Genomic DNA, 16324 nt, shown 5'->3' with positions numbered 1-16324 from the left:
CTCGCCCCAAGCGCTGATTTTGCACGACACGGCACTAATCCTACTGAAGATTTCGTAAATTAAACTATTGATGTGTATGCAGCAAAGAAACCAAGGCTAATATACTTGATTTAGAATCAGAAGTGTGAGAAAGAATGATTACTTTTTATTAAGATATTCCTATGTATGTTTTAGAACAAAAAATATTTGAGTTGATTTAAATCTTCTTAAAAACTCCTACATTAGTAACAAACAGTAACTACTGAATATAGGAAAAATAACTAAAATAGCTTCTGTAAATAGTAGTTAAAGTTTAGTCTAAAATATATGTGCCAGTCTTTATTTAATGTTTTAGATAAAATTAAACGATTTTTTCTTTTTTAAATTATAATCTCGCATTGAATATTTATCAGCAATTAGTCTCAATATTAGCTAAGATGTGCATGTGAATGGAATTGTTAAATATGCTGCTTTCTTGCAAAAATACAGAAAAACAACCCCCCTCCCCCCGAGGAGTTCGCATTCCCCCCGGGTGAAAATGTCTGAATTCAACACTGCAGGGTTTGAAAATACCCAACCTACCTGGGCCCATACGGGTTTTTCGAGTTTAATTGGGCTTTTTCGAAATATTTCAATGTCTTTGGGGTGAAAATGTTAAAATGTGATTTATATTTCAAGATTGTCATTGTCGCAACTTGAAACAATATTCTGTTTACTACTGTTTTGAAAAAATGACCGCCATTTTGAAATTTTACGTTGGATCACCGAGAAAATCTACACAGCAAATTTAGATCGTCTCTTGCTGATACCCTCAAAATTTAAACTTAAAAGTCAGAAAATTGCACCGTGTAGAGTGGATACCCTTTAGTTGAAAAATGGCAACCATTTTGAAATTTTACGTTGAATCGCCGTCAAAATATATAGACAGCTAATTTAGAGTCTCTCGTGCTTCTAATTCTCTGAAAATTTCTATTCAAAAGACCCAAAATATCGCCTTGTAGCGTGGATACCCGCTATTTTGAAAAAAAAAAAAAAAAAAAAATGCCGCCATTTTGAAACTTTACGTTGATATGCCGCCAAAATCTATACAGGAAATTTAGTGTCTCGTGCTTGTACCCTGTAATGCGTGTGTGGTTCATCCAGACAAACGAATGTAGATCGAGTCATCCCAGGAGCCTTAGTAACGTTTGCCAAGTACGAATACCAAATATATTAATTTAAAACAAAGGTATCTTCCATGAATTATAAAATAAATGTTTGAAAATATCTTATATGGCAAATATTTTACAGCGTAAAATAAATGGTTGTTGTTGTTAAATAATGGTTTTGTTGTCACTTCCGATACTTTGCGCGTTTAATTACGGGAATTTACCTAGCACTAGCAAGACGGTTCTTTCCCGGAAATGAATTTAAAAGAATTAACAAAGAGGTAACTCATATTGGCTGATATTTAGTATCTTTCCCAATCTTGCACATATAAGATTTACAATGTGTTACTTACTTTACAAAATATAGCTGAGCTAGGGACAGCTAGCGAAGGAATTTAGAAGGCCCCAAGGCCCTTGTACTTCTACCTTCATCACAATTTAGACAAAAAATAGGTACTCGGTTCTGGAACCATGAAACGAGTTGGGGGAGATACTTAAGGCCATCCTTCATGTCTTAAGTGAAATTAAATATCTTCCGAAGTGAAATTAAATATCTTCCAGGTTAAAATAAATAATTATATTGTTGAAGTATTCATTTCCGATGCTTTGTGCGTTCAACTGCGGGAATTTCCCGATCACTTCTTTCGTGACGGGTTTTCCTCGAAAATGCAGCTTCCTTTCCTGTTCATCGAAACTTCCACTAGTAGAAGTTTAAATTCAGCACTTGAAATAGTAGCGTTACATAGTCTTCGGAACTCCGAGCATTAAGCTTCTTCAATTTGACAAGAATTTTTACGCTATTGCTGGTGTTGATTCTACAAAATGCTTATTTGAAGTGCAGCAACTAATGACGGAACTACACTACTGTTATTGAGAACAAAATTTTACTGAAGAATACCTGTCTTACCATCAAATGTGTGAAATAATACTAATGTATTTACATATTTACTGATGGTACAGAAACCTATGGCCTTAAAGTCCTCAGATGTAAGAGGGATAACGTCCCGCGGCGTCGCCGAGTTGGCGAGCACACTATTCACGGAAAGTATTTTCTTAAATAGAAAATTGAAAATTTTACTTCAACTAGGCTATAAACACGATCTATACATTAATCTGTCCTATAATTGTCTCAAGCTAAGTTAAGCTTTTTATTCATTCAGTGCATTCAGAACTTTATATAGGTCTAACTTTGAATGTTGTTGAATCTGATAAAAAAACACTTTCAATGTGATCACCTTAGTTGTACCAATAATATACTAACAAAAATCTCAAAAAGCCCAGGTGGGTCCAACCCGAAAAAACTCGGGTTGGGCCCACTTGGGCAAACCCTACCCCTCGAGCAAATCTGCTGCGTTCCTGACTTGACTCCGTTAAACATTCGTGCTTCTTGTGGACATCTAGCACAAGTTGGTTCATGTTTATGCGTTATTTTTACGTTATATGTCCACAATGTATTTATACAAGCCATCCTGAAGCCAATCGGCAAGTAGTAAGAGAGCTCCTCATTTAATGTACGCTCTGCTGAAGAAATACAAAGCTCTAACCTAACCTAAAAATCTAAGACATGTGGGCTGATATTTAGTATCTCCCCAATCTTGCACATAAAAGATATCCAGTGTTACTTACTTCACAAAATATAGCGAAGCGAGCGACGGGGGTTATATTCACACTTTCCTTCTTCACAAAAGATGTCTCACATTGCATTTCACCTATAAATTTTCTATTTGGTAGAACCGCCCGCTCGAGTGAACCAGGGTTTGAAAAAACCCAATCCACCTGGGCCCATGTGGATTTTTCCGAAATATTCCGAAATAGCCTATTTGAGGGTAGAAGCACGAGACATTCAAAATTTGCCGTATAGATTTTTTCGGCTATCCAATAAAAAATTTCAAAAGGGCTGCCATTTTTTCGAAACTGCAGTGCAAGTTGTGACAATGACAATCTTGAAATGTAAATCATATTTTAACATTTTTACCCCAAAGACATTGAAATATTTCGGAAAAACCCAATTAAACCCGAAAAAACCCACATGGGCCCAGGTGGGTTGGCTTTTTTTTTCAAAAATACCCGGTTTTTCAAACCCTGTTTCAAATAGGCTATAAGCATAATCCACAAATTAATTTGTTCTATAATTATCTCAAGCTAAGGGAAGTTTTTTTTTTTTTTTTTTTTTTTTTTTTATTCATCCATCCAGTTTATTCAGAGCTTTATAAAGGTCTTATGTTCAATGTTGTTGTCTACCTTAAAATGAGAGAATCTAATTCGCCCAAAGAAAGTTCAAAATCTGATAAAAATAACTGTCAATGTGATCACAGTTGTACCAATAATATACTAACAAAAAGCTCAACAACCCAGGTGGGTTTTAAGGCGGGTTTTTTCAGGTGGGTCCAACCCGAAAAAACCCGCTGGGTTTTTTTCGGCTGGGTACACTTGGGCAAACCCTGGAGTGAACCCATTTGTTCATCTTTCCATGCAAAATATTGAATTTCACCCTTATATCTTCCAAAATGTGGTGTGCGAGAAGTAAACTAGCACCTTACGTATGGCCCTGTAAAATGGGATAGTACGAACCCTCTAAAAATAAAGAACGAATTCTTACCTATTGCTTTGAATATCGCTCCAGCCACAGAATACACTCCAGCATTTCCCAATAAGAAAGCGGACATCTGTGTTGGATCATTTCTTGCTACTTTACCATCTACATATTTCAACGCTGACTGGATGTATTGCCACGCATGATTTATAAATTCTTCTCTCTGTGACTGGAAATGAGATGACGAACTCAACTGTAGAAACATGTACGCTATTCCCCCTGCTCCAACATATAACCCTCCATCATTGTCTACCATAGATGATGCCGGTCGTTTATTCACTATCGTTGTCACCACTTGCTGTATTCTTTCTTTCCAAGCTTCAACTGAAATTTTGATTTCTTGACTCTCGTAATCAGTTAGTGAATTTAAAAAATAGCGCTTAGGATGAGACACAGACATCTTGGTCTGAACTGATTTATTACACGCTGTGACACTTAATACTTTGAGAACCTTTACACTCCGTATTAACTTAAAGATCGTTAATTCCTTGAGGAAAGGACAAAATATCATGAGAATACTCAATCAATCTACATTACAACCAGAGATTATCTTACAAGAATATGACATAATCACAGTGGCTTGTCTTATGACTATTATCAGTCAAATAGGTAGGTGCACCAGCTCACTAGTCATATGTGCTACAACTGCTAAATTGTTAAATGTGTACCTCAAACAGAGGATTTAGGATTCAAAAGCAAAATAGAATAAAATACAGGACAAAATCGGGAAAAATGGACACAAGTCAGGAAAATAGTCAAAGTCAGGGAAAGGTCAAAATCGGGAAGGAAGTGCAGACAAGGAAAGAGGGCAAAAAGCCAAGATGAACAGGGCAAAAATTAAGGGTAAGTGGGAAGTATAAAATGAAAAAAGAAAGCGTATAAAAAAGAAGGGGATGCATGTACGTGTAAATGTAACACAAAGTGTAAGTGTAGTGTAGGTGTATAGCAAGGCCTACTTAACCATCTTCCTCACGGAGCACCACCAGACAAGGGGCACCACTACAACAGCCACTGCCGAACTCAGTGTTGCCAAAAGTTGGACACAAAAAGTCGCTAAATGAGATATAAAATGACTCCAATTTTGGATGAAAAGTCGCTAAAAAAAGTATTAGTGAAATCCGTTGTCTGTATACATTAATTTAAAGTTTCAGATGTAATTTATATGATTTGTGTTTTCAACAAGGTTCCCATTTCTGCGATCAGTTTTAAGTCATAGCCCTACATACACTACAGAAACATAAGTAAAATCGTAATCGAAAGAATCAAATGTAGTTAACATTAATATTGCACTTAGATACAATAACTATATTTTCCTTTTTAGTACAATATAGATTTTTACTTAGCGATCAATTTCATTTTAATGAGATAAGAATAAGTTCAAAATATATAGCAATAAGTAGTTTTTACTTACCAGTCAGTCGTCATCTAAAAATTCAAACATCTCAGTTTCTGTGTCAGCACTAGCACTGCAGCCTGCTAACCCCTTGGATAGTTGCACTTTTAGTGTAACAACTGGTTGTACCAATAACACTCAAAACAGATTTAGGCAGTTCGTATGAGAAGCAATTGGTACCTAGACGTCTTAGACCACTCCTAACAGTAAGGATGGCATTTAATGTACGAATATGCATTCTGTTACGCAGCTTGGATTTTACAATGTGCACTTGGCTAAACAGCCTCTCTACTTCAGCGTTTGAATATGGAAGACTGAGAACTTTTATTGCAAGGCACCACAATTCGTAAAATGGATTTTCACCTGTTGAATCACGATAATTTCCAACTTCAACCCAAAATTCGATTGTATTTGTAGTGTTACGCCACTTAACGAAGTTAAAATTTCGCCACTGATTAACTATAGCATCAATTACCGCTGCCTCATATGACTAAAGTTCAGCAAGTTCCACAATCGAAGGCCTGACAGCTTTAAGACATTCACTTACAGAAAGCATTGACATTTTTTGTAGTATGTCTAGATTATAAGGCAAACGGTTCTTTAGTTCTTTAGATAATTTTACAACAAAGGAAATACAACGGCGTCGCAAGTTATTCTCACAGTCGATATTCAGATTTGATTTACTCAACATATTTTCAAATTCGTATCCTAAATAAGGTTTTGGGTCAAGATGTGAATCAATATTGTCTGTTAAAGAATTTATTTTAGCTGTTGGAATCATCACTCTCCTACACACTGAAACTACGAGATTGATCAGATCGTTTAACAGTTTTCTTGGATCACAATTTTCGCTTTCCAAAGCCTTTGTCACTTTTTGAACTTCACTAACAATTGATTTCAAAAATTGAATATATAACCTATTTGTAACATCAAAATACATGTTATAGAGTACTTCTGCCGTGTAACAATTCTCTTTTGATCCTGCATTTTCAAAATAAAGCTTTAATTCATCTTATTGAGCGAGAATTCTGGTCACTGCGGGTTCGATTGAAAGCCATCGAGTATCACATACCCTCGTAATTTTCAATGGCTCCTCTCCATCGTTGATTGTATTAGATAAGTTCTTATATTGCAACTGACGTTTGGATGAATGTTGAAACCAATTATACGTTTCGCGGATTAGGAATTCAATGTTCCTTCACTTGCATGGGAAACTGCAAGCTGCAACGAATGACACGTGTATCGTACCATGATTAAATGTGGGATGTTAAATTCTTGTTTTAGTAGTTCATAAACCCCTTTATTTACACCTGTATTTACTGATGCGTTGTCAACCCCTAACCCTGTCAGGTTCTCAGGTTTCAGATTTATACTCTTTAACAAACTCGTTATTGCGGACACAATAGCAACAGCAGTACCGGATTCAATTTCAAGTAGCCCTAAATGGGTAGAAATTATTTTTTGACGTCATACTAAAATATCGTACACAAACACCAAGTATCTTTGTTACGGATATGTCTGTACACTCATCAATAATCAAACTATAACAACTAACGTAACCAACATCTTTACGCAAGACATCACAGAAATGAGGAGAAAGAACATTATTTATAATTTCTGTACACTTTGTACGATGCATTCGTAATTCTGAAGCAGCTTTGCTATCAGGAAAATGTTTCTGACACAACTGAGATAAATGGTCGGAAGACAACAACGAACAATGTTCCGCAACAAACATAGCTATACTGGCTTCTGCTGCACTTGAATGGCGCCTTGGTTCTTCAACTTTAAAATCCAATTTCAGTTGCCGACTGCTGCAAAAAGGACCTGCACATTTTTTATGCTTTTGTGTAGCGGCACATTTTTTATGCTTTTGTGTAGCGGCATGCTTTCTTAAGTCTGTTAACTTTGCGTACACCTCATACTTGCAAAATAAACAATATGCTCTAGTCACGTCTTTGTCAACAGGATGCAACCAATCCTTAAATTCAGGGATTGTTTCCCATTGTTTCCGGTATTTCTGTTCATATTTTGGAGCCATGATAGTTCCGAAATAGTTAAAAATACAATACTTACGTTACGCGCTTTTGGAAATGTGCACAATAATTAAAAGGTCGCACAGGTCAAGTACGAATACAACAAACACGCCCACTTCGCTTATTTTCACTCCAACTAATCTCGTTGCTATCGGTAATGATGCATTACTTGTGCCTCTTAACGAAAGCTCTGCAAACTAAAGGACATGAAGGTTGGAATTGTTCTCCATTAGAGGGCAAGGGTAACAGAAAACAATGCGGAGGCGTGCTAGACTGCACTCTGAAACTCGACACCGCTTGTGGTGATTTAAACAAACAAAAAGGAAGGAAAAAATATACAATTTGATGTGAGCTAACAGTGCTTGACTACAGATGAACAGATTGTTTGTTGCGCAAAAGTCGCTAGATTTGTAACTAAGTCGCTAAATCATCATTTAAAAATCACCAAAAAAGTCTCCAATCGGAAAAATGATTTTTTGTCGCTATCTTGGTGGTCAAATCCCCTAGATTTAGCGACTTTTCCCCCAAATTGGCAACACTGGTTTCAGTAACTTACTTATTGCTAATTTTACTTGCTTCACTCGTTCAACTTGCTTTTTCTAATAACTTCTAACGACAGAGACACGAACACAGAAACATAAGGAACAGTTAAAAATCATAGATGCTCTCGCACCGGGAATCGAACCCGGGACACCAGACACCAAAGTCGCACGTGCTCGCCACTTTTTTTTTAAAGTCAACTGACTCACCGAACGTGTTCCAGTAAGGCGAGCTATACACTACGAGATCAATCCTAAGAAATATCTTAGGATTTATCTTCGGAAAAATGTTATGACATATCTTGTAGGAAATCTTATCCTTTTTGAGCCATACACGTGAAGAGTTTTCCTGTCTGACCGAATGACGTTTATCAACATTGTGAAATAGTTCTATTTAATAAAAGTACAAAGTTGAAGAATTACTATGCTAACCATACTGCACATCCCACTGATATTAATATCAGGCTCTATATTGTTAAGTTGAATACCTCTAAAAAAACATAAATGTCAGAAGGGTGCTGGTATTGTTTTGGCGCACCACATTTTAGAAGATTTACAAATAAAATTTAATACTTTGCATGAAAAGACATATTTATAAGGATAAAATTTCTTCAAACAACAGAATTAAATACAAAGTAATACAGCTGTATTTTATGTTTATAATTATAGGGTTACTAGTGTAAAATCATTATAAATGTTTTAACGACGGATAAAACAGGTGAGAGACAATGTTTAGCAGAAAGGGTACAGGTAATTTTTTAAAGAAATGTTACAATTTCGGTAGCTTCTATTTACATTAGTTTAGTTTAGGCTAGTTCAGGTTAGTTACGGTTAGGTTACGTTAGATTATATTAGTATATCGCTCCAGCTAATTTTCAAAAGTGATAGAATTTCGCTTACTTTTATTAACATTAAGTTAGTTAATTTTATTAGGTTAGACTTGGTTAGGTCTAAGTACTTGCATCTTCCATTTCTCCTATAAATTTTGTATGTTTTACCTACTTTGGACCCCTTCTGCGAAACATTTACCTAAGTGAGTGCATATGAAAGATGACCGGTGATGCTATTTTCCACCACCGGTTTATTTCTGTATAGTTTACAGAAGCTATAGTTTATGTTTATAAGTGTAGCGCTATTACCACGATACCATGACAATTGCTATTCAAACTCGTATCATTGCCGAAACCTACTCGTTTTCACTACATTCACTGACGCGCCTGCTTCCTTCGCTCGCACCCCTTGACTGACGCTCGGGCCCAGCTTCGCTCTCCTATGACTCGGTTACATAGCATTAGAATTTTCCAGAGGCCACCTAGCACAACTTGGTTTGCGTTTTTTGCACTATAATTTTTATACTATATATCCTGACCCCGTATTTGTACGCAAGTCGTAAAAGAATTGTAGTTTATCAACAATTGCTTTTGATGATCCCCTTGAGGGATTTTATCTATACTATGTGAATAATTTTCATGACGGTCAACGCAAATCATTTAGGAAACAGTTATAATTTTTCAACAATTATTTCAAGTGGTGCACCTAAAGTAAACCTGCACGATCAGAAGATACTTCATCAGTTGTGTTTTCAATTGTTTTATTTTCACTTTCTCTCACCTGATGTCGCTTAAATCGAAATCTTACGAATTTTCTTTCTGAAATAGAGCGTGCTCTAAACAAGAGATATCTCATAGGACGTTCAGAACACAGGAAATGACATGCGATCTGATGCCATACACATTGAGATTTTGACTCTAGGACAAATCGTAAGAGATTTCCTAGGATCTATCCTATAGTGTATAGCACGCCTAACTTACTTAAACTACTTATATCTAACTTTACTTGCTTTACTCATTTTTTACTTGCTTTCTTCTTTTACCTACAACGACAGGGACACGAACACAGAAATATCGAGGACAGTTAAAATCACGAATCGAACCCGGGACCCCGTACACCAAAGGTGCACGTGCTAGCCACTAGACCAGCAGGGAGGGCTAGCCACTAGCCCAGAGGGGATGGCACTGCTCACTCTCTGTGTCGTTAGGGACTTCGACCACTGTATTGCCAACTATCACTTCTGTGGGTTGTATACTATGATCACATGTTTCTTCTTTGCTGGAAGAGTTAAAGGTACATTCTATGTAATACATGAGGTATTTAGACCTACATGCTCTTCATATAATGTAATAAAAGGGTCATGCTGGGAATAAGAAAAAGAACATTCCTTGGACAAAACGGAAACTATTGGCATCAGAAATATTTATCTACGAGGCATGCGCAGTGGTATATTTCAGAATAGTTACTGTTTAGTTCAGTAAACGAAGAAAGGGGTATAAAAAAGCAAATATGTCGCGTCAATGAGATCGACCAGAGTTGACAGAGGCGGAAGCAGATGTGTAGTAATACAACAACTTGGTTAAATTGATAATTGGTTCTTTATTCTGTAGTAGATCGTATCACAACTTTACAGGAGAGCAGAGAAAGACTTACTAACGCTGTCATATAGTAAGCTTTAGTAACACGGTCATATAGACACAAATGGATGTAATTGTGAGTACTACAACTTGGATTTAACGAAAGCCGTTTAGATATTCAGTGGTTTGCAGGGTTGTATAAGACACAATACAATTCTTCATACCTCAGTTTCCAGTAACTAGATACATGCAATTTCTGGTTAGATACTGAAACTGCTGTCGGATTTTAATACATGACGTATTGCAGGATACAAAATGCTTTGCATTACTTGTTTGTTTGTAGACAGCTACTAGCATAGTGTTCTGAAAGGTTGTGTATAAACTAGGGATAGGTAATTCCAGCATTATTACTTTCCGGACTCCCGAAGGTAAAACCGTACGAATTCCGGAATTCGAAAAATTCCCATTTTGGAATAATTCCGGAATTCGGAAAAATCCGGAACTTAGAAATTTCTGATTTCGTTAACATTCCGGAATTCGAAGCAATCCGGATTTTTTCGAAATCCGGAGTTTTTCTCAATTCCGGAATTTTCTAAATTCCGGATTCTTCCCGAGTTCTGTATTTTTTCTGAATTAGGGAGTTTAACCGAATTCCATAATTTTCCGAAATCCGAAAAGTGAAAGATCCGCTTCCAAAAAATGAATTTATTTTGGTTAATATGAATCGTGGCGGAAATAAGTCTTTGACCAGGTAATGGCGATTGCTTTGAAAGAAATGGGGTGTATGAGAATTCAATCTGTCATATTTGTAGTTTCGTGTGGAGAAAAAACAAACTTGTGAACCAGCGGTTTAAGAACAACTCAAGTTATTAATGTAAACTTTTCCGACTTCTTAAAAGAAATACGAAAGACATTTTGAATCGAAGAAATATAACATACAAGTTTGCAAGCGGAGACAAAGAAACCTAACGTAACCAGACTAAAGACGTATCGTTTACCGCGTAGCGATCAAGGTCAAGCTGTTTTCGAGGGCAAGTTTCGAGTTGAGTCGAGTTTGATAATGGCTCGCTCGCTCGTTCAGTTCGTTTTAACTCGTTTTGAAATAATGGCCTGATTAGACTGGAAGGCGAAAGCCATGAGAAATGTAAGCAGTAATGTAGAATACTTTTAGTGCTCGTAACGACAGGGGTGCGTCTCGTCTCGTAATTTTAGTGCATCTCGTGGGGCAATTTTAGTGTATCTCGTGGGGCAATTTTAGTGTATCTCGTCTCGTCTAGATAACGAGAAGACAAGAGTTTTTTTTTTTTACGAGACAGCCTCAAATGTCGTAATCACCAATATAAGTATATACTGTAGTTCTTAAAATTAAGGCTGAGACTTGCACTGTCGAATTCTTGAGCCCAAGCAGAAGACCAACTCGGGTAGTGATATCAACCGGCTCGGCTCGTATCAACTGAGCGAACAGCTCGAGTCGGCTTGGTTGGGATGAGCCGATGACCCGAGCCGGCTCAGTTAGAACGAGCCATCGACTCAGCTCAATTGAGCCGATGGCCCGAGCTTTCTCGGTTGGGATGGGTCCCCTACTCGGCTCATATGAACCGGTTCAAGCCAGCTAAGTTGAAACTAGTCCATCGGCACGTTTCGATTCAGCTGAACTAAGCCGATGGCTCAAATCGGCTCGGTTGGGTGAGCTGTTGGCTCGGCTCACTTCTCGGTTCGGTTCGATATTGAATGAGCTGTAAGCTGAGCCGCTCGAGCCGTTGAGAAGCCTAAACCCGGTCCCAGCTGTTTCGAACATGTTTGGCTGAACCCTATAACTTTTAACAATTTTGGCTCGAGCCCGAATACTTGCCCCTTCGGAACTCAAACCCAGAATGTGACCAATGTCCTCACCTCCTGAAGACTTCTCGACGACCGAGATCGACAGTCAATTGGCTTTTACTATTCAGATACAAACCGTATATCTTTTAAAGATTATATACGGTGTTGATATAATAATAATAATAATAAAAGTTTTAAACTTGCCGTTGAAATTTGGAAAACTTACTTAAAAGTAGAGATTTCGGGGAAAGGGTTCCGTACCTTCAAGACACCTCTGCAACTACCAACATTTTAAACTACAACATTCCGTTGAAGTTTCATGTAGAAAGTATTCTACTGTATGTTTTAAGGAAAATAACTGTAATAAATATAACTGAATATCACGCAACAGTAAGGCATATAATAAACTAATTTTTAGGATATGCAGAGGTAAATATAAAAGCTTTGCTACAAAATACCTACACAGAGCAAAATTCAATGAGCTCTGAAATATAATGTAACGAAATAGCCTATGAGATTCAGCCTACAGAGCAATTGTTACTTATAGAATGCACATACACTATTTCGAGAATCGAGACAAGACGGGAAATGTTTACCATACGTTTCGTCTCGTCTCGATTCTCATCTCCAAAGAGAGACGAAAATTTTGAGTTAGCCTTGACCCGTCTCGAATGTAAAATGTTAATTCTCATGTTATTTTATTTGTTTTAGAAACGAGATGAGAAATTCCTCTTCTCGTGAGCAACATTAAACCAAACCGAAATATTCTTTCCAAATGTCAAGTTTCTGCTTGTAATGGTACGACCTGAGCGATAATTAGCTCCTAGCTTTTAATCTTCTACGAGATAATAATAATTATTATTAGTTTATTATTATTACTATTATTATTCCTGAAGATTTGATAGTTCAAGTATTGAAACATCCGAGTATTCAAATATCTGAATATAATAAAATGTATGTTATCGCCGATCAATCGCCATCAAAAATCCTAAAGTAAAAAAAAAAAAACAATGTGCATTCGCACAAGCACCTTGACCACTGAACCGCGATCGCTACGCGGTAAAAGATTCGTTTTTAGTCTGGTTACGTTAGGTTTCTTTGTCTCCGCTTGCAAACTTGTATGTTATATTTCTTCGATTCAAAATGTCTTTCGTATTTCTTTTATGATGTCGGAAAAGTTTACATTAATAACTTGAGTTGTTCTTAAACCGCTGGTTCACAAGTTTGTTTTTTCTCCACACGAAACTACAAGTATGACAGATTGAATTCTCATACACCCCATTTCTTTCAAAGCAATCGCCATTACCTGGCCAAAGACTTATTTCCGCCACGATTCATATTAACCAAAATAAATTCATTTTTTGGAAGCGGAACTTTCACTTTTCGGATTTCAGAAAATTATGGAATTCAGTTAAACTTCCTAATTCAGAAAAAATCCGGAACTCGGGAAGAATCCGGAATTTAGAAAATTCCGGAATTGAGAAAAACTCCGGATTTCGAAAAAATCCGGATTGCTTCGAATTCCGGAATGTTAACGAAATCAGAAATTTCTAAGTTCCGGAGTTTTCCGAATTCCGGAATTATTCCAAAATGGGAATTTTCCGAATTCCGGAATTCGTACGGTTTTACCTTCGGGAGTCCGGAAAGTAATAATTCTGGAATTGCTTTCGTTAAATCCAAGTTGTAGTACTCACAGTTACATCCATTTGTGTCTATATGACCGTGTTACTAAAGCTTACTATATGACAGCGTTAGTAAGTCTTTCTCTGCTCTCCTGTAAAGTTGTGATACGATCTACTACAGAATAAAGAACCAATTATCAATTTAACCAAGTTGTTGTATTACTACACATCTGCTTCCGCCTCTGTCAACTCTGGTCGATCTCGTTGACGCGACATATTTGCTTTTTTATACCCCTTTCTTCGTTTACTGAACTAAACAGTAACTATTCTGAAATATACCACTGCGCATGCCTCGTAGATAAATATTTCTGATGTCAATAGTTTCCGTTTTGTCCAAGGAATGTTCTTTTTCTTATTCCCAGCATGACCCTTTTATTACATTATATGAAGAGCATGTAGGTCTAAATACCTCATGTATTACATAGAATGTAGGTTTAACTCTTCCAGCAAAGAAGTTGAGTTGATTTTAGTTTAGCGTCCCGTTCAGCAGCGAGGCTATATGAGACGTGGACCTACTGATTAACGTGGAATCCGAACCACATGAGCTCCCGCCGGGAATCGAACCCGGGTCTCCCATTTGCAGCAAAGAAGAAACATGCGATTATAGTATACAACCCACAGAAGTGATAGCTGGCAATACAGTGGTCGAAATTCCTAACGACACAGAGAGTGAGCAGTGCCATCCCCTCTGGTCTAGTGGCTAGCACGTGCGACTTTGGTGTCTGGTGTCTCGGGTTCGATTCCCGGCGGGAGAGCATCTATGATTTTTAACTGTTCCTTATGTTTCTGTATTCGTGTCTCTGTCGTTATAAGTTATTAGAAAAAGCAAGTTAAACGAGTGAAGCAAGTAAAATTAGCAATAAGTAAGTTACTGAAACACATTCGGGGAGTCAGTTAAAAGAAAAGTGGACAAAGCACTGACTTTTCACGCCATCCATGCGAGTTCGAATCTATCTCGGCTTGGTTTTTTATCCATTTGAAAGATAGTATTGTTTCTTTTCGCTACAGCTAACCACTCTTTTCGTATTTTTCGCTGTCGTTCACAGTTAAAGTAAATGACTATTCTTATTCTTTCTACGAATTATGGATCTTCTCTTTGGCTTCATGTCAAACATGCACACGTAATGAAAAGACGCTGTCGATAATAATAATAATAATAATAATAATAATAATATCAAATATTACTAGCTAACTAGTGTGTGTATTTCGACAATATAATTTTATATTATTATGTGGAAATAAGTAAGGCTGGCTGGCGCCCCCCACTAATGTTTTTCGATGCGCCTTATGGGTCCACAGTGTCCAACGTTGGTCCCATCTCACTATCACCTCCTGTTCTCTCGATATAAGTTATCGACATTTTGCCTAAAGAGGGCTCTGCCGTGGCTCCATGACTACCCATGACAATGACTCTTCGTTCATTTTGCATTGAAATCGCTTATTTTTCTGATTACTATGGGTGCATACTGTCCAACGTTGCTCCCATCAGTCTACAATTTCCCGTTCTCTCGATATAAATTGCTAATATTTTGTTTGTAAGTGAGATATGGCGTTACAATTATTACGTTTGAAGAAGAATTGAGGAAGATATTGCCTTGCCACAAACAACAACTATTATTATTATTATTATTATTATTATTATTATTATTATTATTATTATTATTATTATTATTATTATTATTATTATTATTATTATTTTACTTACCACTAATGTTGCCTACCTTTATTTGCAATGCAATGTGTTACTAAAAAGCAAATCAAATAACACTCCTCGCCATTCACGCTCCCAAACTCGAAATACATGATTTACAGTTCTCTGTGTTAGGGGAAAGCACATTTATTATATTATTCTTTCAAATAACATGTTTCCCAAGTTACTTCACTTTCAATGTGTAATTTCATATCATCACTAACAATTATCTTGTTCCGATACGAAAATAACTCCCTCCTGCAAAAAAAAAAAAGCCTGACCGTAGCGAAAGGGCGTGAACCTTTTTTATGCGATTAATCGTGTCCAATATTTCAATAAGTCCCTGCACACAAATATTTCAGAAAAAGAGGAAAAGTTATTCAAACTTTCTGAATACCTATTTATGGGCGAAATTTGGTTCCCTTGGAAGTTTTTAAGAGTTTGAAGGGCCGCCATTTTGAACATTTTCATCTGATTATTCTGGTTAACGAACTCATCAAGATATTTCAACAATTAATGTTTGTGCCAAGTTTCGTCTCAATCCGCTGAAAATTAGGGTGGTTATGGCATTCACAAATAGCGTTATATATATATACAGATAGATAGGTAAATAGACACACAGACGGAGAGAGAAAAGGTGTTTTGCTCCCTGCTTGCACCTGTGGTGCGTCAGAGCTAAACCGGTCCCCTTTGCAAAACGTATTGACCAGCCTAACCTAAACTCAAACCTCTTAATTGCTAACGTAGAAACGTGGTCGGGAGGTGTAAAGCATGTAGAAATTGTACTTTTAATAACCATGAGTATGGATTCGAACACTCCACTTCCATGTTTTTCTTTTTACTTTTTGCAGCTACATCGGAACGTTCAATTTTTATTCTTTACTAATTGCAAATGGCATTTACATTCAAAATATGATGAATTTTGGTGGCATTTGTTCGGATATTCTTCTCTTTCAAAATTAAGAAGAGAATAAAAGCAATACGCAAAGACAAAAAGTATTATCAGTACTAAACATTACCAATAATAATTGCTAC

At 36.8% G+C, this 16324-nt stretch overlaps 2 protein-coding genes across 7 annotated transcripts in view; one reads left to right on the top strand and one right to left on the bottom strand.

Annotated features, from left to right (window-relative positions):
* LOC145686334 (lanC-like protein 3) overlaps positions 1-4726 on the bottom strand; it is a 252452-nt gene extending 247726 nt beyond the window's left edge. Inside the window, exon 1 of one of the 2 annotated variants that reach the window (XM_081759553.1) lies at positions 3727-4726. In XM_081759553.1, the coding sequence (XP_081615679.1) occupies positions 3727-4231 (505 nt within the window). In that variant the 5' untranslated portion in view covers positions 4232-4726. The remainder of the gene's footprint in view (positions 1-3726) is intronic. The other variant, XM_081759552.1, reaches the window with a different exon arrangement.
* The window catches only part of LOC145686335 (52 kDa repressor of the inhibitor of the protein kinase-like), a 183591-nt gene that overhangs the window by 107259 nt on the left and 60008 nt on the right, over positions 1-16324 (top strand). The gene's annotated exons all lie outside the window — the stretch shown is intronic.

This window comes from Thermobia domestica, chromosome 5 (assembly GCF_964235325.1).
Source record: "Thermobia domestica chromosome 5, izTheDome1.hap1.1, whole genome shotgun sequence".
Taxonomy (NCBI): domain Eukaryota; kingdom Metazoa; phylum Arthropoda; class Insecta; order Zygentoma; family Lepismatidae; genus Thermobia; species Thermobia domestica.
This window is presented reverse-complemented; position numbering and strand designations above follow the sequence as displayed.